Source organism: Parus major, chromosome 19 (genome assembly GCF_001522545.3).
Source record: "Parus major isolate Abel chromosome 19, Parus_major1.1, whole genome shotgun sequence".
NCBI lineage: Eukaryota > Metazoa > Chordata > Aves > Passeriformes > Paridae > Parus > Parus major.
In genome coordinates, this window is record NC_031787.1 from 5,085,352 (window position 1) to 5,109,846 (window position 24,495).

The window sequence follows — 24,495 nt, forward strand, 5'->3', positions numbered from 1 at the left end:
AACCTCTGGCCCTCCTTGCTTGCTGGAGGCCGTGCCCCTCCAGCTTCCTCCTCTCACCATCCAGCTGCTCGTAAACACGAGTGCATCGGGGAATTTTCTGCTTCTCTTTTCAGTGGGAGTTCCCCTTTTCATTTCCAGATACCTCCAAGGGATCTGCCACTGTGTAAATACCCGCTCCCCTTCCCCAGAGTGGTTGGGAGAGCACATTTCCCTAGCTGGCCCATCCTTCCTAGAGCTCATTGTATGTCTGATGGGAAGCTCCAGCTGTTTCCTTCAGGATTTCCAGCCCCACACCTGAGTTACAGGCTCGAAATACCACCACTGAGATACTGTTACGGAAAGAACAGAAGCCTTTTCTTGTCCAAGATCACTTTTATTTCCCTTGTTTCATCAACTTCAGTGTCTGTTTGGTCTCACATATCCACGCTGACAGGGAATTCACACCAACTGCAGAATCTGGGCAGCATCTCCCCGAGCCCGCGGGCTGCCATCGGTGGAGCTGCCGGCTCTGCCATGCCCCGACCAGCAAACACATCCCTCTAGCACATGACCTAACCCAGGAAGAGAGGAACAGGATGCCCTGCTCCCTCTCCTCCACCTCCCCACATCCCCCTTTGTACAGCTCTCTTGGACCACGGATTTCTCTTTCCTGCCACGGACCAGAAACCTCAGGCACCGCGTTTCCCGCTGGTCCTCTACAAGCTGTAGATTCTCTCTTCTCTGACTCTTCCAGAATCTGTTCCTTTTAAGAAACAAAACCTCTCCTGACTCTGTCAGGTCTGTCTGCAGCCTGGGAGCTGCTCCTTGCTGCCCCAGTGAAAACCTTAGTCCAGCTATAAAGGTCCTCATGCCACCGCCACGGCTGGGAAGCCCCTCTCTGCCTCCAGCCCCAAAACCAGCCCCATTCCTCCCCGGGGCCTGGGAGTGCTCTCTGGAGACAGAGCTCTATGGCTCTATTGATTTGGGCTAATGAATCTCTCTCCCCCCACCACCGGTTACAAATTAGGGTGAATTTTGGCTCTCTGGGTATGGACTTTGCTGCATTGCACACAACCACCCCCCAAACCCCTCCCAAAGTTTAGTGCTCTGAATTGCTGAGAACGTTGGTCCGTTGTGGTTCCCCTGCGTGTACTGAGCCCGCCCGATGGCTTTCAGCATCTGTAGGCACTGCTGCCGGTTTGTTTTCTCAAGGAAAAAAAAAAAAATCATATACTCATCTGCTATAAATTCAATAATACAATCCTTAGTTCTGAAGATACAGTTTCCATATAGTTTATAAACATTGTAAGACATACATATGGATAATTGAGGGGAAGAAGGGGAGCCTGTGCAATTGTTGGGGGTTTTTTTCTCAGATGTGTGAACATGGTTACAAAAAACACACTCCCTGCGGGTACCTCATTTCTTTCTGTGTGGGGTTTGTTGGGGTTTGGGGTTTGTTCTTTTTTTTTTGTTTAATTCCACCTCTAATCAGTCTTTCCTTTGGTTGTTGGCTACTCCAAGCCCAGCAGGCAAGCCCTGTTCTGCTGTAATGCCTGAGATATTCAGGGGTTTGAGATTGTCTTCTAAGAGATTCCCAGCCAACTTTGGCCTCTGGGTTTGGAGCCAAAAGGGCTAGAACGTGGGAGAACCAAATGTCCTTATTACATCAGGTATCAGTGTCCTTGCACTCACTTTCAGAGAGAAACAGTGTAGGCTTAATCGGTGATGGTTTTTACAGCAATTATGTTCCTTTCGGTAATTGGAGAGGTCGTTCGGAGCGCTCTCAAACGAACGGGATTTCACAACAGCACGGATACAGTCCATTTGTCTGGGTCTTGTCACCGACCAATTGGTTACCGTCCCTGTTATCTGCTTTTTGGAAGGTTGGCTTTTTTTTTGTTGTTGTTGTTGTTGTTGTTGTAGGTGCTCGGTTAGGCTGTTTGTGACAAGGTGTGATAATGCCTTTTAATCTGCTCCCGCTGCGCTCGGCACAGTCCGGCCGGGCACGGAGACAACCCTCAGAAGCCGAGACAACATTCTTCCCTTCGCCAGGCCAGCGCTGAGCCACGTACAAAAAAACAAGAAGAAAAGAAACTCTGGTCCTTTGTAGATTGGTGGCAGTACAGCTCCGCTCCGTCCGCGGCCAGGGGAGGGGGGCTCAGCGGATGACGGCCGCCAACACCACCATAAAAACCAGGAGCGACGCCCTGAGCCCCGGGCAGCCGGCAGCCTGCTGGACCCCGCTGGGCGGGCGGATGGGCGTCCGCCGGGTGCACTTACCCTTGCGCTTGGGGGACAGCGTGGGCATGGCCCCAAAGCTGTATTTGTGCTGATAATCAGGCACATAGTCTGGCACCTCCTGCCCGTTTTTGCGCGGCCCCAAGGACACCGGTTTGGAGGTTCGGTTTCGGCTTTTGTGGCTGGTGCAGTTCTTGCCGGGTTTGCGGTAGCCCGGCCGGGAGCCGGGGGGGCCGGCGGGCTGGCTGCTGTGCAAACTGTTCTCAGCCCCTCGCTCCTTCCCCTTCTCCTTGGAGGAGTGGTGAGGGTGGTGGGATTTGGGGGCTCCTCTGTCCGCCGTAGAGAAGGTGTGTGTTTTCATCTGGTGGAGCGACTCGGACCCTGAACAGTTCCTAAAGTCTTCTGCTCTTAGCACCTTGAGGTCCTTGCCGTGCATCTGCTCGGGGGACTCGCAGATGACGCTGGAGCTGGAGCCTCTGAACCTGTGCAGCCATTCCCAGAGGGAACGGGCTTTGCAGTCGCAGCTCCATGGGTTCCCATTCAGCCTGAGAAACTCCAGGGCTCCCAGGTGGGCCAGGCAGTCCCCCTGCAGCTCCGAGAGGCTGTTATTGAACAGGAAAAGGGTGGTCAATCTTCGGAGGTCATGAAAAGCCCGCCTATGAATCCACTGCAGCTGATTTTGATGGATGAGCAGCCGATCCAGGTTTATTAGTCCCCTGAATGTGTTCTGATGGAGGCTCCAGAGCTTGTTTCCATGGAGAAAAAGATGGCTGAGGTTAACCAAGTCAACAAAAATATCATCCTGAAGAAACTCGATGTGGTTGTCTTGCAGGTAAAGGTATTGCAGGTTGTGGAGGCCACCGAAAATCCCGCTGGGGAGGGAGCTCAGCCCGCACTTGTACAGATACAAGGCGTGGAGTTTCACCAGCCCTTGGAAAGTGTCTGCAGCTAAAGCCCTTAAGTAGCGGTTGTCCCCCAGGTCCAGCTCTTCCAGGTTGATGAACCCGTCGAAGGTGTTGGGGTCGATGAAGGTGATGTTGTTGGAGTAGATCCAGAGGGTGACCATGGAAGGGCTGAAGTGGCCCCGCAGCAGCAAGGTGATCTGGTTGTTTTGGAGGAAGATCCTCTCGCTGTCCTCGGGGATGCCCTCGGGGATGGTGACGAAGTTGTGAGCCTGGCAGCTGACGGTCATGGGCGAGGGGTAGCACACGCAGTCGGTGGGGCAGCCCAGGGCAGCGGGCACCTTCAGCCCCAGCAGCACCAGCAGCAGCTCCGCAAACCCCCCTGTGCGGAGAGAGGGGAGAGCGGCGTCAGCGGGAACCGGGCACCTCCCGCCCACCCATCGCTGCTCTGGAGACTATTCCGGGTGAAAAACGCCCCCAATTAGCTCAGCCCTCCTCTCTGCTCATGAATTACCCACGCGGCTGTGATGAGTAGGCTCATCACCCACGGCAGCTAAAACGTGATGCATGGAGTACTCCCTGCCTCCTCTCCCTGCCTGCAACAGGCGGCTGCTTGTGTTCCCAGCCCGGAACAGGCAGCAGAAACTTTCTCGGTGAGAATTCACGCTGGCAGCGCAGGCAGCAGAGCCCCTCGCCTGCAGGCAAGGAAACGCCGCGGTGTGAGAGCAAACAGAGGAAAGCCGAAGCCTCGCAGGTGCCCCCACTCCTCCTGAAATGCATCTGTTAAATCGCCTGCACGTATCGGAGAGGAAAAGCTGCAGCGATTCAGCAATTCCCAGCGAACCACCGAGAATTACACGTGTGCAGTGCATCCCCCTCCCCACAAAGGCACAGAGCCATCCCCACCGTCTCCTTTCACTACAGTTGTCAGACACCACCATCCACCCCGAAACCCCAGCGATTTACAGGGAAATGTGTTGTCAGCAGTTGGTGGAAAAGGCTGAGCCGAAAACTCCGTTTGGAAGTGGGATGCTCAGACATATTTTTAAATGGATGTCCTGTGGCAAAGCATATTGCATCCTCTAATGCTACAGTACGTGCCTGTGACTGGGGCCTTCTCGCAGCAGAGAGCGAGGCAGAATCATCCCCTCCCTCTGCTCAGCTCTCAGAGCTCCGCTTTCGCCGCCCCGCTCCCGTCTCGCTCCCACTCCTCACACCAGGCTTGCTTTCAGGCTATTCCTTCTGCGCCGAGTGGCTTTTCAGACTCATTGCACCAGACTTGTCATTTCTCATTCAGATTTTCCTCCTAGATTTGGCTTTTCCCTCTTACATGCAAAATTTGCTCATGTCTAATGAATTCTGCCTCTGGACTTTACGGGGAAAAGGAGTAACAGCGGAGCAGCGCACAGCTGCCGGTGCCATCCTGCCCACGAGTCCTACTCAGCTTGTAATAATCTGAAAAACGAGAGTGGAAGTGGAGTTCATCTCTAATTACTCCACATCGTTATCACCAGCTAGTCCAAGAGCAGGGACCCCTTGGGCTTTTACAGTCCCTCTTTGCAGTGCCTATAGCCTAGCACAAGTTGGAGGCACAAAAACCTCACTGTTTTCTTATTAATTGTGTCTGAAATATAACTGTGTGGTTGCTGTTGCCTTTTCCCTGGTGTGGAGATCTATTGCCATTTAGTTAACAGCAAGCGACCCATCCACCTAGACCCATCCTTTCAAGGCAAAGTTGCCACATATTTTAGATGAACTGGGTTATTCAGACTCTCCATAAATCACCAGTAAGAGCCAGTCATCGCTGACTGGTTAACAGGGAAAAAAATAGCATTGCTGCCCAAAGCATCGGATCGAGGCTTGCCTGGGAATGGGAATGAGGGGGACGACTTCCAGGTGCTGCCCTTCAGAAACGAAGCACGGGCTACCAGGAGGGATGGCTCATCCCTGCACCACTGCCAAAAAGGGCTGCTGAGTCGGGAACGCTGAATTCGCGACTACTCCTACGGCTGTGTAGGAAAAGAAACGTTCTCCAAGTCACTGCCGTAGCATTTTGGCTTTGCTGTCGTGCCTCTGCGCGATGAGCGAGGGGCTGTGCTGGTGGGAGCATCATGCTGACTACCCAGTGCTCCCTGCCAAGACGGGAGCCCTGGCTGCCACTCACAGCCTGGGAGGCAGCGGTGTCCTGAGGATATTGGGATTTTCCTACCATGGGAGAGATAAAGTAACGTTTGCAGATATATTCTGTTGGGTTTTTGAACTCGAGGACGTGCTTCACCAAGGTGGGACGGCTCCACGTCCCCCGTCTTACCTCGGTGCCACCGGAGCACGGGCGCCTTCCGTAGGTCTGATGTTTATTAGTAAAACCCTGCCAGGCACAAGTGCTGTGACGATCTCCCACATGCAGAGTCTGTTATTGCAAATACCAAATCACAAGGGTCTGAATCAATAAACCATCTCCCAGCTACACGCAGCAGGTTGGAAGATTACATATTGCTTCCAAACAACAGTTTTATGCGCTCTTCCGTGACACGACAGTTGCCAGGCTAACGGGATTACTGACGGGAGGTGGAGCCGGGCAGGGATCTGGGAGCATACAGGATTTCACGTCTAGGGATGGTGATGACAGGAGGCTGTTAGCAACGCCTGGTGATGGACCAAGGCAGCCTGGGCCTCCCTGGAGCATGGCCAAGGTAGAGGCTCCTGCCGAAAGGGAACGCGGTGTTTAACAGCTCGCTGCCTGCAGGGATAACTCCGGAGGTAAAGGTCAGAGGGAACTGAGTCCATCTCTTTAATTAACAGGCGGCTGTGAGTTAATGGCTGGAGCTCCTATGGAGAGGGAGATGGAATTCCTGCAGGCAGAGACCGTGGTGAGGATATGCTGGGGTTGTTACTGGTTCTCAGCTTCCTGAGAATAGGATGGTGGGAAGAAAAGACAGGGATGTCTTTCCCCCTATTGCAACTTGGGAATAAGGATAATGGGGAAACAGAAGGGTGGATACTTAGAAAGAAAAAAAGGCTGAACAGGGAATCAGGACTTGGATGGGGAGTAGGTTTACATTAGGTATAATGAAGGAATTCTTCCTTGCAAGGGTGGTGAGGTCCTGGCACAGGCTGCCCAGAAAAACTGTGGCTGTCCCATCCCTGGAAGTGTCCAAGGCCAGTTTGGATGGGGCTTGGAGCAACTTGGTCCTAGTGGAAGGTGTCTCTGCCCGAGGCAGGGGAGATAGAGCTCGATGTTCTTTGAGGTCCCTTCCAACCCAAAGCAATCTGTGATTCTGTGAAGGTCCGGACTCCCCAGTGGATGCACACAAGGCCGGTACTCTCATCGAGGAGGCCTTCCTTCCAAGCCTGTAAAACCTGCTGACAGCTTAATGCTGTGGGAAGCTGCTCCTGGCCTGCTCTGGGATTGGTCCCAGTTTAGATCTGGGAATGAGATGCCCAAAAAGCAAAGTGGTCATGGAGCCATGAAGCTCCTGGGGCTGTTAACACCAGCACTGGGATATCCAGCAGCCAAATCCCACTGGGGTGTGGGCCAGGGGCACTTGGGTCTCACTGGGCTTCCCAGACTGGAAAACACCATGGGAGCCTCCTGAGAAGCCCCAGCCCAGCTCTCCTGAGAGTTTGACCCTGTCTAACTTGTTATTCCTGACTCAGCCCTTTCAGCTTCATCTTGTAAAGGTTGTGCGGCACACAGAGGGTCACCAGCCCGAGTGTCGGAGCTCACCGGGGAGGGAGAGCTTCAAAAGCAGCACAGAAAAATCCTCCAGAAACCTGCTGGTGAAGTGAGTAAAATCAAATCCCCGCTGACACGGATAAAACCAGCAAAGGGGTGTTTATCTCCTGCCTTTCTCCCACTGGTGTGCTGTGTCACCCTGGCCTCTGCTCACCGAGTCCTTCTGCTGCCTCCTGCTTCTGACTGAGGTTTCAGTGATTGGAATGAATTCGTCTGACTGTCCAAACCATTTCCCATGTAACATCCCTCTAATTGGGCATTAATTAGGCATCAGTTAATGAATGCTTGAAATAATTTATCTTTGGATGCGTCCAGTTTGCAGTCTTACTTTTAACAGCATTAGACTCATTATTAGATTAACATCTTTATAAATGTTCTCCATTACCTGCTTGTTTCCATTGTCTTAGCCTTATTACTGAGAGTGAAAATCACTCCTCCCACATGCATTATTGATGAGTAAGGACTTTCTATATGTAGCATGGGATTAATTGTTATACAGTGTAATGCATTTAGCGTGAAGCCTCAATTTGTGCAAGAGCTGAAAGCAGCCAGAAGAATGCAGACGCCCGGAGCCAGCGTGATCGGCCAGACACTGCACATCTCTCTCCAGCCCAGACCAGGTTCCTCCCAGGCCGGTGCCAGCACAGGAAGAAATTTGAAAAAAAACAACAAAACCCTGGTTTGATACCCAGGATCAAAGACGGATGGTTTGAAGGGTTGGAGCTCTTCTCTGCCACCACGGCAGGGACTCTTGACTCTGCAGTGCCACTTGCTCCAGAGAGTCAGGTGTACCTGCCCTGGCAGTTTTCTTGCTTTTTAAGGTGTATAACACTTTACTGGACCTCTGAGCCAGGCAGGGACTCGGTTTCTTTAGAACATGATGCCACTTACTTTCATTAGGAGGCTCAGACTCGAGGCCAAGACATCACTTAGGACAAGGATGGGTTTGTCCCTGGTGGGGGATGCACCTGCAGGACAACCCCAAAAGGCAGCCCTGCCACAAACCCCAGCACCCCCTGCCCATTCTCTCTTGGCCAGCTGCTCCTCTCAGATGGATGTTTTCACCTCTCCACCCGGACAGGCTTATATGGGTCAGAGCCTGTCTAATTCTCCAGCAGGAGAATCCGCTCTGGAGGATGGAGCAGGTTGCTTCTCTTCCAAATCTCTCCTAAACCCGCCATCTGCTTTGGGAGACCCATCTTAGCTCATGTCTACATGCAACTTGACTGCCTGCTTACTGTGTCCATTACCGGGGCTGCTCAAGCTGTTAGATTTATAAGCTCTTTAGAGCAAAGCCCTCGTCTTCTGGTTGCTGATTTATGTATTTTTACTGCCATAAAACACTATGTATAGCTACTACATAATATAAATAATAATACTTAACCAAAGTGTGCTACAAGTGGGGACAAAGCATCTGCTCACAGGCAGGATTATCAAAACAGGAGAAGCTTCCTCATCACTCACCCTCTTTTGAGGCCAAACTCACACCTGTTCTAACACCAGCACCTCACTGAGCTCTAGACAGAGATTTTCCTGCCCTGTTCCCACTCTGGATCTATCAAAGGATTTTTCAAAATCCACCCCTAACAAGCTGGTGCACAAAGACATGACTACAACCCCCGGGGGGAAAGTACACTTTGAAACTTGGGAACGACCTCAGAATTGGATGTTCACATAGAGAGAAGCTGTTGTTTAGGGAGAAAAAGCTGCCTCAAATGCTCACAGTTTCATCAGCCAAGTGAAGGACGATGAAAAGCAAGGACAAAGTAGCAAAAGCAACTGGGCACAAGCCAAGAGCCAAACTCAGGATCTGGGACGGTTCAACAAAGCAGTGTCAGACCTGTGCTTAGCAGCTGCAGGCTTTATTTCCTCTTATTCTTCTTTCTTCTTTTTTTTATTATTTTTTTTTTTTTTTGCAACACACAGGATAAAATAAACATGCCTGTGCTGACTGTCACCAAGCCTAAATTCCCCAGTGAGCAGCAGCTCCCTTTCAGCCTCTGTGCAAAGCCCCTTAGGTGCTGCCCCGCAGTCCTGCAGCAGGAGCATCCTCGCTGGGATTGCTCCCAAAACATCAGCAGCAGCTCCCAGCACCAGGACACAGCACGAGGCTCTGCTTTCTGCACGAGCTGCCTTTCAGCCAGAGAGTGGCAGCCACCCATCCACCTTCATCATTTTATTTTTTTTTTATTTTTTTTTAATTTTTTTTTTTTGCGACCGGTGTCATAAATAACTGACAGATCCCAGCTGTTTGGAGTTATGGTTTCTGATGGAGTGACAGCTGCTCCCAATCCCCCAGTCATCACCCCGGCAGTTCTGGAACATTTCAGCAACATAAAAATCATTGGAGATAATTTCAGTTTTGCATAATTTGGTTAGGCAAGCTGTGATTTAATGGCAATTATGACCTCCGAGGCAGAAGATGAGCTTGGAGGCTACTGGCTTCACATGACTTTAGCTCGGGGTGCAGCATCAGGGATGTTCCAGGGAGATGGCACTACAAGAAAAAAAAACCTTCTCCAGCAGCTGGAAATTGCCTTCCTTGGCTGGCAAGTGGAAACACTGTTCCCACAGGAAGAAGCATACAAGGAAATTTGGAAGGAATAGTGCTAAGGAAAGCTTTGGGAAGAGTCTGGTGCCAAAAGATACATCAGGAGGTAACTTTTAAAGAAAAGCCAGGAAAAGGCTGTAGACTGGGAAGTGCCTTTGCAAACCCTTCTGTGTCACCAGTATCTCGTGTGTTAACTGGTACAAATGTCCTCTTGGTCACCCTGAAAGAAAATCCTCCTCCTGTGACTGAGATGGGAGAGCTGGAATCAGGACCGTGGTCTTTGCAGGCAGCTGCCTGCTCTGGGCACTGCCCTTTGCTCTCCCCTCTGCCAGGGTTTCTCCTGCTCTGGGCTGTGTTGCCTCCTCTCCCTGGGTGCTCTTCACCCATCCCAGAGCCCCTTGGTTTGCATTTCTCCAGCTGTGACTGGAAGGAGCAAACCCTTGGATATGCTGGGAGGTCAGCTGAGGATGGAGAGCCTTGCTCAGGAGCTCTGGGGACATCCTGGTGTTTCTGGCTGGGGGCAAAACATGGCTTAACAGCAGGAACAACTTTTGTTTGGAGCTGAGAAGGTCCAATTTCCCCACTCCATCATGGCTGTCAACCAGCTTGGGGCTTGCTGTGAGCACAAGGTCAGGGTGGGTACCTGGGCCCAGCAGCACCCCGAAATCAAGTCCTTTAGGGTGTTGCAACTTCAGTCTACATTTGCTGACCTGGTAACTGGAGCTGTTCACCTTCCCCCACCAAAGTCAAGGCCAAGGTCACCTGGAAGTTTCTGGATGGTGGTCATTAACTCCTATTGCAGTTTGAAACCAGACCATAAATTTCATAGTGTAATAATGTAAAAATCAATAACTCTGTTTGAAACAATAGCTTTGTCTTCCATTTCAGCCAGCTCTGATATCTCCCCACGGACCACGTCCCTCTGAATCACACAAATAAAGAGAGAGGAGCGATGGGTGGCTAGGCTGCTGCTCCCCTGCCAGGTGCCCAGTCCCTCCATAGTTACAGATTCAATTAGTTCATTTATTCCTCTCTCGCAGTTAAACTCGAGGATGATTTAACAGGAAAAAATAAGGAGCCTTTTATGCTCAGTCTCTCTGACATCCCGTCCAACACAGAGTCCCTGAGGCTTTCCATGTGAGAGCTGCCCAAGCCCCTGCTCTCTATTGCCATGGGCAGCAGGGCCAAAACCCAAAATACTTCTGGAAAGATGCAGAACTAACTCACATGGGCAAAAAATAATGAAAGTCCGCTCTTTTCCAGCTCTGGCTTTCTGGGAGAGGGAGGTCTGGCTTCCTTTGCTTGCTTATTTTCCGTTGTTTGCTGTAGCACTGGCTCAAAATATACATCGAGAAGCAGGATTGTCTTTCACATGTTGGTGGATGTGTGATCCTCAAAAACAAATTAGCACCGATTCACTTCTATATAGAGTGCAGCCGTCAGGGAATCACTCCTGAATTCACAGCGAAGGAAAGTAATAATGCTTCCAGCGTGCTAATCCTCTCCAAGAGCAGCCCCTGAACTCTCTCCTGGTGCTGGAGGCACCACTGGAAATTACAATTGTACTGAAAAAATAATAAATAAATACAGAAATTGGCAGGGTTTGTGCTAGTCCAGAGGATTTGTACCCTAATGTGGAACTCCCTGTTTAATTAGCACTCCTCTCTGTCTGCATCTCCTCCTCCTGCTCTCAAGCTAGAGAAAAAGGGGGAGAAAAGGAGGTCAATGGTGGAAGTGGCTGTGGGATTGAAACTCGGCTATAGAAACTTGTTTAATTTAAATGCTTCTTTCAGGACTAACACATGCAGAAGCAGAGGGAGTGTAGAGTGTGTTTTCCCAGTATAATCTGCTCTGCTTAACCCCAGTTCTGAGCACACCTTCCACGGCAGGGATGCCCTTGGTGGAAAACTGCAATGGGATGCTGCTGGTCCTGTAGCTGCAGGCACAGGGAGCAACCTCAGGACCTCAGTGCAGCTTTGGGAAAAGGCTGTTTAAATCTGAGGCTGCTTGCAGCAGCTGGAAACAGATCACTGGGATGGGATGGGATATTTCTTTTAGAAGGGACCTACAGTGATCATCTGCTCCATCTGCCCAAAAGCTAAATCTTGTTATTAAGGGCACTGTCCAAATGCCTCTGGAATACTGACAGGCTTGGGGCATCAGCCACATCTCCAGGAAGGCTGTTCCAGGCTCTGACCACCCTCTCAGTGAAGAAATGCTTCCTAATGTCCAGTCTAAACCTCCCTTGGTGCAACCATTCCCACATGTCCTGGGCCTGGACATTGGGGGAGACAGACGTTCCTCTTCTCCTGGGTCTCTTTTTCCTGCTGCTGCAGGGTTTATTGTGGCCCCGTGTCTCACCCCACTGTGCATCTCAAAAGCCACTGGGACCTTTTTGGAGTGCAGAATGCTGGGGGGAAAAGCACATCTCTCTGTGCATGGATGAGTGAAATCCTTGGGTCCTGCTGTGGCTGGAGTTGTCAATGGACACCAGGATGCTCCTGCTTCTCCAGGAGAGAATGGCATGGAGCAGGGGACACCCTGAGCAGGATTCCAGACATGGACAGGGGTTTCACCAGCTACTGGCACTGATGTCCTGACCCCCATCAGGCACCAGGCATCCTCTGCTGGTCCCCAGGACAGGACAGGGCTCGGCAGGACTTGTCAGCAGCCTGCAGTGAAGCCGGGATAGAATTTGGCAAAGGACAGGGAGATCTCGAGGTCCTTGGGAAGGGACTAATAATTCCAATTGCCCCCAAGGAAAGAGAAATACGGGAGGATGACTTGAGCTTAGGGGATTGTCTGAGGCGTCTCAGGGGATCATCAGATACTTCCACTCCCTTTTTGTCCTGAGGTGACAAGTTTTCCTTCCCATTCACAGAAATGCAAAGCAGTTCATTCACAGCAGCAATAAGAACGATGTCCTTTGTAAAGCAGCCGGGGAGTGAACCCTTCGAGGTGCTTTACAGCAAAACAATTGCAGATGAAATGACAAAACCCACCCCAGCTGAGCACCAGGCAGATCGGTATCAAACGCTGAACAAGCTCATGTGTGGAGAAAGCAGATTCACCAGCTCGTTTCTCTGCCAGCAGCTGGCCAGGAGCTACGGAGGGTTTCTTTAGGATCAGAAATACAGCCAAAGCAGGGCAAATATGAGATGGAAGAGCAAAGTGACAGCTGTCCGGGCTCTCAGAGCACGCTCGGCTGCCCCATCCAGCTCACATCCACGGGGAATGGAAACACTGGAGGCTGTGGAAAAGCGGGGATGCTCTGGCTGGATCTGTACCTGGCTGGAGCCAGGAGCGGACAGCGACGTGACACAGGGAGGCAGAGATGGTTTCATGCCAGTATGGCTAATAGGGAGGGCATTAGTCCTATAAACTTGTAATCCTGCTGAGGTCCCGACCCCAGCAGTGTCCTGTGCCAGCGAGATCCACAAGCAAATTCTGTACCGTGCCGCATGGGCTCCCTTTCATCATCCCCTTTCAGCCTTTCTGCATTTGAGATTTACTGGATGTCCTTGTGTTTGGTGGAGAAGAGGGCAAATTGGAGCTTGTCATGTACCTTCTCCCTCATTCAGCAGCACATCATTCTGCCTGCAGCAGGGGGGAAGGAGACGGACGGGCACGCATCAAAGCTGCCGGCTCTGTCACATTTTCTTCCCCCCAACCAAAAAAGAAGTGTTGGCGTCATTTGGAGCCCAGCCCACAGCCTCAGGTCTCTCTCCCACACCCAAAAAGGGCAGCAGCGCCTTTCCCTGTGCCCTTGGTCTCCTCTCAGGGCAATGCCACCAGCCCTCCAAGCGAACATCCCTGCGGGTCACCAGCCGAGAGAACACCGCAGATCCCAGCAAAACCCCATCCCCACCGGAGACGTGAGCCAGCACGCTGGGTCATGAGAACAGCTGCCTTTCAGACACCTCTCCTGTGCTTTGCACTGAACTTTTTACCAGCTCATGAAAAAGGCAGTGATAAAAGCAGAGCAGTGTGAATAGCTGAGCTGTGCTGCTCCTCTGCCCGGCATCCGGGGCTGTTGGGAGGTTTAATGAGCTGGTAGGAAATGCCATGTGCCCAGTTGGATCTTGGGCATTGTCACTCTCCCACACAGCTCTTGGGGTGTGTGGGGATGTGGGGGACCTGAGGGCTGAGCTTTGCTTTTTCTCCCCTGAAATCTGAATGTTTGGAACAGTTGGGTGCCGGGAATTGATGAGCAAGTGATGAACGTGGTCAGGACATGGCACTCTGTTAATATCCTGCTTTGTCTAGCTCCAGTGCCGGTATTCCATCCCAAAATATCCCCCAAACATCCCTCCGGGAGTGGACTTTGTGGAGATGCTGCACATCCCCCAGCACCACACAAGTGCCTGCATTAAAAGCTTAATAAAAATAGCTTTGATAACGGGATGTGTTCCCATCACCGGCAGCTCTCGAGCCCGCCGCCGATCCCTGCTCCTCCACCACAGTAAGGCCAAGTAATTATGGGCTGCAAGGTCTTGACAGTCTAATTTCTATTAATTACAGCCTGGATAGGATCCTGTCACTGTGGAAAGGGGAGATGGGGAGATGGGAAATGGTTGCAGAGCCGGGAAGGTTGGTGATGCCGACTGGCAGCAGCCAAAACATCCGGGCTGGCCACGGCAAGGAGGGGTTTATGGTGAGAAGCAACAGGTTGGGCTGGATGGAGTGATAGGGATGTTCTACCCTCCTCCTCCTCCTCCTCCTCCTCATGTTGTGCTGCTTGAATGCACATTTTGCAAAGTTAAAACAAATCGCAAAGAGCAGAAATCGGCAGTTTTAAGGGAAAAGAAAACAAAAATAAGATCTTGGCAGAAGGATAAAGGCAGGCAACTGAAATGCTCATTAAAACTGAGGGGCCCCTTTTCCCTGTCCAAGTGGCCACATCTCTGGAGGCTCCCAGATCCTTTGAAATGCCTTGTCAGACAAAGTCTTTCATCCTACCTGATTCTGGCTAAATTCATGGACCCAGAAATTTTCACTGGAAGCGTGAAAGACAGAGCAACTCCATTCTGACTTTTCACTTCCCATCTGATCGCTGTTGATACAATTTATTCCTATGACAGCATCTGCTGCTTTCATGGGTTTTTTATTCTGCAGTACAACTCGTCTTTGTTAGTCCCATTTTCAGGCCTTTCATCATTTGAGTCACTACATAAAAGGCATTTAAACATTCCTGCTTGGAAACCAGGCTTGGAGAGGGGTGGGAGCAAGGAGATACCATGGTGTCCCCAGTCCCAGCCGTCCTCTGGCATGGGATGAGTTGTCCTGATGTGTCACAACCCTTTCATGCTCCCATGTGCCTCCTGCCAAGGATGGCAGCGATGGCGATGCTGTGGCTCCATTTTGGGGCGATGCTGTGAAATCCAGATGTGCTTTGAGGTGCAGAGCCCTGCAGACCATGACTCTGTTGGGGCAGCATCTCTCTCACCTACCACTGACCCAAGGAGTGTTTCCAGGGGCTCTGTGCCCTCCTCATCAGCCAAACCTCTCATTAGACAATTAATTAATTGCCTTTTGCTCTGCAGCTCCAGAGCAGGCTGTGGTGCTCCGCTCTCCATGTCCCCATGCTGGGGGGCTCTGCCACCCCTCACTGTCACCCACACCCCTCTGAACTCACCAGGGACCCTTGTCCCCATCAGTGCCAGCAGATCCTGCTCTGCCCTGGCATCTGCCGAGCTGCTGGAGGCACTGGGGAGTTCAGAGCTACCCACAGAAAACTGGAGTCTAATAATAGCTGTGTGGTGTTGCACCAGCAGAGAGCTGGAACAGCTACGTCTGGCAGGGAGAGGCCACCGCTGGCTGCCTGCGCCTGCCCGGGCTCTGCCTGCTCAGCTGGAAGAACAACGCCTTTCCCGGGATCCTCCTCCCCTGCAGCCTCCCCTGCAGCTGAAGGACCACTCTCCACATCTCAAGGATTCCCTGCCACAGCAGCATGGCTCACACCATCCCCAAACCCCTCCCCGCGCACATGGGGCACGGGGCTCCACGCCTGTGACAGGGTTTGGACTATGTGGAAAAGCCACTGGAGACACAGAATGGGCAGGAGTCACCCACCACACCCTTGGATGAGCATCCCTGGGATGTGGTGGCCTGTCCCCCCCTCCTACTTTAATTCCCCTGCCGTATTTTCCACTCCAGCAGGCATCGCTGACACCTGAGCATCCCCCAGCACCATCCCTCATCCCACCTGGTATCTCCTGCCCTGGATGCCATCCCTCGTCCCCCAGCTCCCAGGAAAGTGAGCACAGCTGGAAACTGCACTGCTGCTTATTGGAATAACCTTTCAGGATTCATTTAGTGCCGCTTGCTTCCACCCCACCTTTCCATCGTCAGCACTTTACTAATTACAACTTTTAACTCGTTGTGCCCAGGCAGCCTGAGAGCAGCTGCTGCTGTGAGGAATGGGGTCCCTCTGTCCCCCACCTCTCCTTCCTCCTCAAATAAAGGGTCAACCTGGTGAAAAGTGAGCACCACGCTCACCCCAGCCTGCGTGGCCCCACTCCTGCTCCCAGCCCACCCCACAAGCTTCTTGCTTTGGGGAAAAGATCATCCCAGAAGACCACAAATCCCAGGCAAAATCCCAGCCATCACCTGGGAGCATAAATCAGTGCATGGCTGGGCAGGGAAGAGGCGAGAGATCCCGATGGCTATCAGAGCACTGTCTGCCTGAGACTTATTAAATTATGGCTCTCGAGTTCAGCATCTGAGCCCGGCGCGCCGGGGACCGGGCGGGAGGGGGGTGGGTTACAGCCCCCTAATCCAATCATGGGGCAGAGGCGATGGTGCAGCTGGTGGGGAAGGAGAGCTGTCGCTGTCCACACAGAGAGAACAAGACCTCCACAGCCTTCCTGGGTGGCTCTGCCCACTGACCCCTCACAGCTGCATCTCCCAACGCACTGGGAATGGCTCTGTGTCCCTGTTAAGGGTTGGGGTCAGGTCTCGTGCTGGTGTGGCGTTGGTGCCACCACACAGGACTGCACTGATTCAAGGCCACCTGCACTGAAAGGTGGGATGTTGCCAGCTCTGCTGCCACTCTGCTTTCTGTCCAAAGAGAAAATGAGCCAAGAAACTACATTTTCAGGAAAGTGAGGTGCTTTTTACGTAAGTGCAAGAGCAGGGTAGGAGGAAGATGAGATGCTGTTTCCCAGCTGACACCATGAACCAGCAAGTGTGACTAAAACTTGAGAATGCTTCGCACAGGGGTTCAGGCACTGTGGTGATACCCAGAGCACTGAAAGCTCAGCAGCTGCCCAGGGAGTCGAGGACAGAGGGACATAATCGGGTAGGAAAGACAGGAGAGAGCTGGGTAGGCAGATGCTTTCCCTGAAAGCATTTCCAAGGTCAACGCTTAAAAGTGGAGCAGAGAGAGCATTTGGCTCAGCCAAGGGAGCGGGACCACGCCGGGATGCTCAGTGGGAGGCAGACGAACGCCCAGCTCCCACACCAGCACCGAATTACCCAGCTGAGGGCTAAGTGAGACACCCAGACAAGGTCACGGTCCCACCGGAGCGGCGCGGGAGCTCCGGCTGCGCCGGCTCCTGCCTCCACGGCAGCAAATTCAATCGTGGCGAATAACAGAGTGGAACAAAATCCAGCAATGCAATAAAATCTCCCGGCGCCTTGTCCACCTGAAGCCTGAGCAGCTGGGGCTTGCACAGGAGGTGACACGGGCGACCTCGTGTCTGGGGAGGGTTTGAAACGGCCCTTGGTGAGCTTCCAACGGGGAACAGTTCATCCCGAGGCTCACGGCAAGAGGGGCACAGCCGGATTTCTGAGCAAGGGAGAGCTGCTGATTCCTTAAGAAGCGGGGAGGTGAAATCCAATTGTGCAGCATCCACGGCTGCCATTAACCTGTCTGTGTACTCCCGCGGCCGCCCATCCCTCTCCGCCTGACAGCCGGGGCTGCCCGGCACACGCTGCCCCGGCTGCCCGGGGATTTGTGTCTGCCTGCTGCAGCGGCACACAGCCCTGCCGCAGGCTTTTCTCCGCTGTTTCGCGCTGCTTCCAAAATGGAGCGCTGGCTAAATGTTCCCTGGTGAGCTGGGGAGCCGCAGAACTGATTCCTGGAGAAGGAGAAACGGTGGCGGCGTGGGATGGGCTGCTACAGGAGGAGCTGCTGGGGCAAACCACAGCTCCAAACTGAGGGCAGGAAAGATAAAGGCATCGGGCTGCCTTGGAGGAGGGTCCTTAGGACATTCCTTGGGAATACCCCTTGGGCATCCAGCTTGTAGTGCCATCTCCATCAAGTGAGCCTTTAGATCCTGGGGTCATAATGGCAACTTTTGGAAGAGCAGATGGGTTTGTGCCAGGGTTGCACGCTCCTGGAGGAGGCAGCCAGGTGGGCATTAGAGGGGTCTGCACTGCCAGACATTCAGCTGGAGCCCCCTCAGATGTGCCAGCAGTGGCTGACAAGGGGAAAAGGCAGGATCTGGACTTGCTTTGCCCAGCCCCACACTCTTCCTGGCCCGTGGGGAGGCTGAGAGCAGGCTGGTGGAGAAGGGAAAGGAGAGGAGAGGTGGGGAGCAGGGAGGAGGTGCAGCCAGCCCCACCAACCACCTCGCCGCTCTGCATCCCAGTTCCATTTGCAGATTTATTAAATCGAGAGCCAATTCCGACATAATTTCTTTCAAGCAGCTCCACCTCGCAGGTGTGCGGAATTTATTTGAGATAAAGAAAACCATTACAGAGAGACAGCAATCTTCAAAGACCACCTCGGAGACCTGAGAGAAATAAAAACACTAGCCCGTGCAAATGTGCAATTAAGTTTCAGAATACTCCTGCTCCATGAAAAGCTCCGTCCCTGCAGAGAACAGGCCTTTAAGGCAATTTTCCCAAACCCTATTCAGCATTCAGTCAAAAAAGCCTTTTTAAAACAACATGTGATTTTTTTTTCCCCTCCCTGCCTCACTCCTCCTCCTCCTCCTCCTCCTCCTCCCTGCACTCGCTCCATCACTTCCAGGTGGGACACAGATAGCTCTGGTGGGGATGTGGTTCCTCCCCATTTGGAGGGGGACACGAGGCACAGGAGGGGTCCCATCCACACAGGCACAGCTCTGTCACAACCTCCACTCATGTCAGATCCAAAACCCAGGAATTTTTAGAGCGAGTCCTGTTATTCAAGGAGACCATGACACCGGCATGGCCCCGCCTGGGGACAATTTGCCAACTATTCCCAGTTGAAGGATCTTCATATCCCTTATTCATGGGTCATTCTCTGCTTGGTGATTAATTAAAAATGCATAATTAACCTGTGGAACGCACTGCCATGAGGTATCAGGGAGGCCAGGAGCTTAGCAGGATTCGGGGGAGGATTATATGTTTAAATGGATAATGAGAACATCTGGTGGTACATTAACAGGGATGAAGGAGAATTAGGGAGAAGAGCTTGGCTTGCCGCCGGCACAGGGTGCAGGAGGGCAACCACGGGGCTGGCTCAAGGAGGGCACTGCTGGTCCAGCCCCAAGCTTAGCAGACTCACCAATGCACCCCTGCACCCTTGGGAAGATGATTTTGGCAATGAGTGGGTGTGTCTGGGGATGAGGCAGTGACAGAGGTGTCACCACAGGGCTGGTTGCCTTCGGGTTGGAGGTGGCAGCCTGAGACAGCGGGATGGTGACAGTGCTGCCAGCTCCTTGCCAGAACACCCAACCCAGCAGCCACCTCTTGTCCAGGGAGGCCAGTGGCATGACCCTGACCCCTGGAGACACGCTGATAAATCAGCCACAGTGCCCTCAGAACCCCAGGAGAGCATCCATCAGCTGCAGCACTTGCTGCAGGTGACACCACGCCTGCGTGCGCAGTCATCCGTGCTGCTGGGGGCGAGCTCTGGAGTCGTGGCACGCCACCAGGAATCCAAGGAAAGTACAGGAGACACAAGACCAAGCCTCAGCCAAGCTGGCCATGCAAGGTATCCCAACCCACGGGGGTGCAGTCCATCCAACAGGCAGCTCCTGGGGGTCTCCAGCTTCTGAACAACACGTGGCTTCCAGGACTGAGCCTGGCACATACCTTCTCCCTGTGGCAGCATCCCTCATCCACCCCAGGCTCCACACAGAGTCACAGACACCAGCCACCATCCCCCTTGCACGGTGGGCACAGCCCATGTGCTTGGCTTCACTTCTTTCCCCCAGCCTCAGAAGTTTTCTTGGAGAAGCCAAAGGCAGCGACTCCGAGAGCAAACTCTGGGCTGACTGACGACAGGATTACTAAATCCCTGTCAGCAAACACGGCTCAAGCAGCTGCTCCTTTGCATTGTAAATCTGCTGCTCCACCATGAAAAGCACTGAGGGCTCTCAGCAATGTCCCCAAGACCTGGGGGTATCCTCAGCTCCTCATCCCACTGCATCTGCCTTGCAGCAGCTTGGAGAAGGAGGGGAAGCTCAGTCCTCCCAGCAGGACTCTGGATGCTCTCCATGTCCCTTCACCATTTTGCAGGTGATGCCACCGACTCAGCAAGACTGGGCAACCAGAGGGATTTTGGGTGTCGTGGCCCCTTTGGACTCGCTGCTGGTCCCCTGGGACCAGGTGGCTGCAGCACATCGTGCTCAGCCTGCCGAGCAGGGCCGGGGCCTGCCGGGCCGGGGTTAATCTCGTTGTCACACTTTCCCTCCTTCTTGCTGGCTCGGCGCGCTTTGACCCGCTGTGAAATTGTGGCCAACAGCACTGAATATTTTAAGAGCAGCAATGCAGTGATGGCCGCGTGGCGGAGCAGCAAGGCAGGCCGGGAGCTGGGCTGGGCCCTCACCTCCCCCCCACCACCACCAACCCATTAGCACAGTTCAGGGAAACCTAAAAAATTCAAAAGACACTGAAATATGCAGCATTTTTGCTCTCTCTGGAAATGACGCGCTCCGCTTCCCAGATGCTCCCGAGTAGGACGTTGTAAATAAGAGGTTTTATGACACAGAGGGTGTTGCCAGTGGGGCTGTGGGATGCTGCAGAGCCCAAAGTGGCACCCCAATCCCTGTCCTGCCCCTCACGGGGGACAGAGCCATGCCTGGGCTTGGAACAGACCTGCACTGCCATCAATGCCCATCCTCACTAGCCCAGTGCAGCCATTAAAGGAGCTTCCCCTCTCCATCCTTGGCCTCTGCTGGATGCTCCCTGCCCTTTTCCCCCCAGGATATCCCCTCGGCACATCCCTCCTCCCCTCAGCCGGGCAGGACGCGGGTGCCGCAGGACCTGACGCAAACACCTGTCCTCAGCACTTCTGCTATCTGGGGCACAGCAGAGCAGCAGCGGTGAGGAATTAAAAAAAAAAATAAAAAAAAATAAAAAAAGCCCTATTTGCATAAACCTCCCAAAAAGAGGAGCTGGAGCCTGAGTCTGGAGAGCTGGAATATCAGTCAGGGATCAGCAGAGCTGGTAGGAAGTGCAATAAGTATTTGGGAAGCATCACCTGGAGCTGGGCACGTTCTGCCACCAGGCCCCTGCATATCCCCAAAGTGCTGCCCCAGGGCTTGACACCCCATCTAGGAGTGACATTGGGACACTTTTGTATTCAGGTCTTAAGAGGGCAGATTAATCGCCATGTGCTGGATCTGTCACGCACAGGGATATATATTCTTCTTGGAATTTACAAGTAGTTCTGTCTGAGAAATAAACAACTGGAGACAAAAATTACATTGTCACCGTGCAGGTGTGATCGATGGGCAAGACAAGCCCTCGGAGTGGCAGCGAGGTGCCACTGTCACCACCTGCCCAGGGACAGCTGGGAGATGCCAAAGGGACTCCGGGAAAGGCAGTGGGATGTACTCCACCAACCCCAGCCTGTTGTGCCTCTGTCCCCAAAGCCAGGAAAAGTGGGAACAGCCACCAAGGCCATTTCCAAGTGAGGGAGATGCTAAATCCTGGAGAAAACAATGCTGGTGACGGGTGACCAGGATGCAACCGTGGGAAGATGCCTGGAGCAAAACAGTCAGTGGCAGAGGGGGCTGCAACCCCCAGGTCAGCTCCTTGTAAAAGCCTCTTGGGCTCTGTCTCAAGCCCCAAATCCTTCTCTCCAGTGTGTTTCCAAGGCCAGCAATGGGCAAAAGACAGAGCCAGGCTGGCAGCCACTGAATTCCCCAGGGATGTAAGAGAAGGATTGATGCAGTTTTACACCAAGCCCCTTTCTAGTCTGGTTTCTCCTTCATCCTTCTCTGCTTCCCGTGGCTGCATTGCCTCGGCCTGGCTTGTCATGGAGTGACAGAGCACATTGCCTGCTGGGGTCACTCCCTGGGGAGGGACAGGCATTGGCTCCCTCACAGTTTAAATCTGAATTCATGCTGAAAGCACTAAAAAAGCTCTGCGTGGATCCTCTTCCCAGCCTTCGGCATCCTGAGGAGTCATGACTCGGCTCATCCTGCCGCGATGGAGATCCCAAAACCATCTGGGGACATCCAGCTGCCCCTGAGGCGGGTGCCTCGCTCCAGGCTGGCACCCAGCAGCTGGTCCAGCAACTGCCTTCGGTCTATTAATAAAGCTGGAGCAGCTGGTAGAGCATCCACCGCGCCAGTCCTCGGGATTTATCCACACCGCTCTGCTTATCAGCCATGCTTTTCACAAGCACTTAAATTCAGGAGGAAAAGGAAAAAGTGAAATCAGATAGAAATGCAGGTCTGTTTGCTGTTTTCTCCAATGAAATGGTTCTGGGTAAACAGCAGACGCCTTTGATGAAATCCCAGCAGGCTTAAACAATAAAGCTGGTTACAAACTCAATCTGGCGCAGATATCAGATCTGAAATTGTTTCAAAAAACATGTCAACATTTTCTAATGCTGCTGCAAAACTTCCTCGGCACTTTGCCACAAGCTGCATCTGTGACGCAGGAGCTGCACCGCTGTCCCAGCTCATGCTCCCTCTGCTGAACTTCCCAGGGGGAATCCTGCCCTGGCACCTCAACCTGCTGGGAGACCCTGAGCTGCAGGAGGATGCTCAGAGGCATCACCTGGGAGCTGGAGATGCCCACTCCCATCCCTGTGCTTGGGGCACACTGGGCTGTTTTCCAGCTGTAAATGCAGTTCCCATCCCCAGGCACAGCCTGGCTGAGGCTTTGCAGTGCTGGAGGTCTGGCAGTGCTGGAAGAGGGGCATCAGGCAGGGTGGGCATTCCTCTCATCGCATCCCAGGGATGGAATTCAGTCGTGGGTTCATCCCAGGCACCACCAAGGACAATTGACTTTTACATGGAAAAAGATTTGCAAAGCATTGTGGTGGCAGAGGAGCACAGCCTGGTGCCCTCCTGATTTCTGCCTCCTGTGTGCCACTTCTGCATCCTGTGGGACACCAGGGCAGGATGAGGCAGCACAGGGATGCACAGGTCCAGATGATGGAATGCCTGGCTGGGGGAAAAGCTTGGTCCCTCCCCTTCACCTATGGCACAGGTTGGGCACAATGGGGACCCTCCAGAGCAGGGCAGCTGGGCCTGGGTGACAGGAAATCTGGCAGCTCCATTGGTGTGACAGGGACCATCCAAACTTGGAAAACATGTGGAGCTAGAGGGAAATGAGGCAGGTCCTGCACTGGCATTGCCAGGAGCAGCCTGGCACTGGCACTGCCCAAACTCTGTCATCACCTGGGGTCTCTGGAGGACACCAGGGGATGCAGCTGAGGAGTGAGATGCTGAGGAGGAGGAGGAGGAGGAGGCACAACTGATCACACCACAAACACAGCCACTGTCTTGGACCTGGATAAAAAACCAGAGGCAGCTCTTAAGGCATTTGGGGTCACCCAGAGACTCCCACTTCCATCCATAAGGGATCTGCTCCACGAGTGTGGGGGAACACACACTCATCCCATGTTGTATCCCACACCCTGAGGAAGCCCCCAGCCTGGAGCTGATGCTGATACAGCCCATGTCCCGTGTGGCCATGATGGAACAGCAGAACCTCCATCCCCCCCAGGAACTGGAAACAACAAAGGGGACACAGGAGAGGAAAAAGGGGGCACGAGGAGGAAGATGAGGTGGGCAGGCAGCCCTGGGGGGTGCAGGGGGCCAAGCCTGAGCTCTGGAGCAGCGCAGGGGATGTGGCAGACCTGACCCCTCTGCGGAGGTTGCCTTTGCCATCGATCCCTGTTGCACTCAGGCTCATTAGGGCCGGGGAGCTGCAGCGAGCGGCTGCTGGAGGAGACAGACGGGGGGAGCGCTCGCTGTGGCTCCCTGGATCGTATTAAATATTTACTTTGTTTTGTTTTGTTTTTCCCAGCTATATTGATCAGAGATGGAGTGGGGAGGGGGCGGGGAGCAAGGGGGTGCTGCTGGATGCTGGGAGGGGAAAGCAGAGGCAACGACTGAGCTGGAAAACGGGGACAGATCCTGTCAGGGCGTTCCCGAGGGATTCACCTACATTCCCAAGGGACACCCAGCGCTGTCACCCTACGGAGACGCTCCCCTAAGAGCCATTCATCCCCTTCAGGGTCGGGACGGGCATCACCGGCACACGGGGGGTGCAGAGGGGCAGCTTCCACTCCCCATCCCACAGCAGCCCCGTCTCAAGGGATGCAGGATGGGGGGATGCCCAAGACCAAAGCACCCCATAGCTTGGGATATCCCCCCGCCCCGGGCCGGGAGGTGCCCCCCGCATCCAGGCTGGGCTCCGGGAGCGGCCGCGCAGTCGGCACTGTTTCTATTTCGAGAGGAGCTCTACTGGAAAAGGAACAAAAGCCGAGGGAAGCTATAAATAGCCGCCTCCTTCACACCAGCGCCTCCTCCGCCCCAGCATCCCGAGGCCGGGGGGGTCCCGCAGCCTGGCCCGGGCTCAGCCCCACCGCCAAACCCCCTCCACGTCTTGGAGCCGATATCTCCATCTGAAAACCAGAGGGAATAATAAGCCGGGGAATATCTGCCGCCGAAGCAGAACCGGCTCTGAGCAGCGGTTTGCCAAGTTACCCGGCGGCTCTGCCCAGCCACAGCCCCATTCCCCGGGGGATTTGCCGCTGCCCAGCCGGGCTCTGCACCCAAAAAACACCCCGCGGGGATGGATCCCACCACCTGGGGATGCTCCTCTTGTCCCTGGCTCTGTCTGCGGCTGGCAGGGAGCAGGAAGAGCCGAGTGGCTCGGGCAGACCTACTTTCAAGGCTTTAATCCTT

General features: G+C 53.5%; 1 protein-coding gene across 1 annotated transcript in view; it reads right to left on the bottom strand.

The window, feature by feature from the left end:
- Positions 1-357: 357 nt before the first annotated feature.
- Positions 358-24,495, bottom strand: part of RTN4RL1 (reticulon 4 receptor like 1) — a 29,646-nt gene continuing 5,508 nt past the window's right edge. Inside the window, exon 2 of the mRNA XM_015647031.3 lies at positions 358-3,504. Within this exon, the coding sequence (XP_015502517.1) occupies positions 2,141-3,504 (1,364 nt within the window). The 3' untranslated portion in view covers positions 358-2,140. The remainder of the gene's footprint in view (positions 3,505-24,495) is intronic.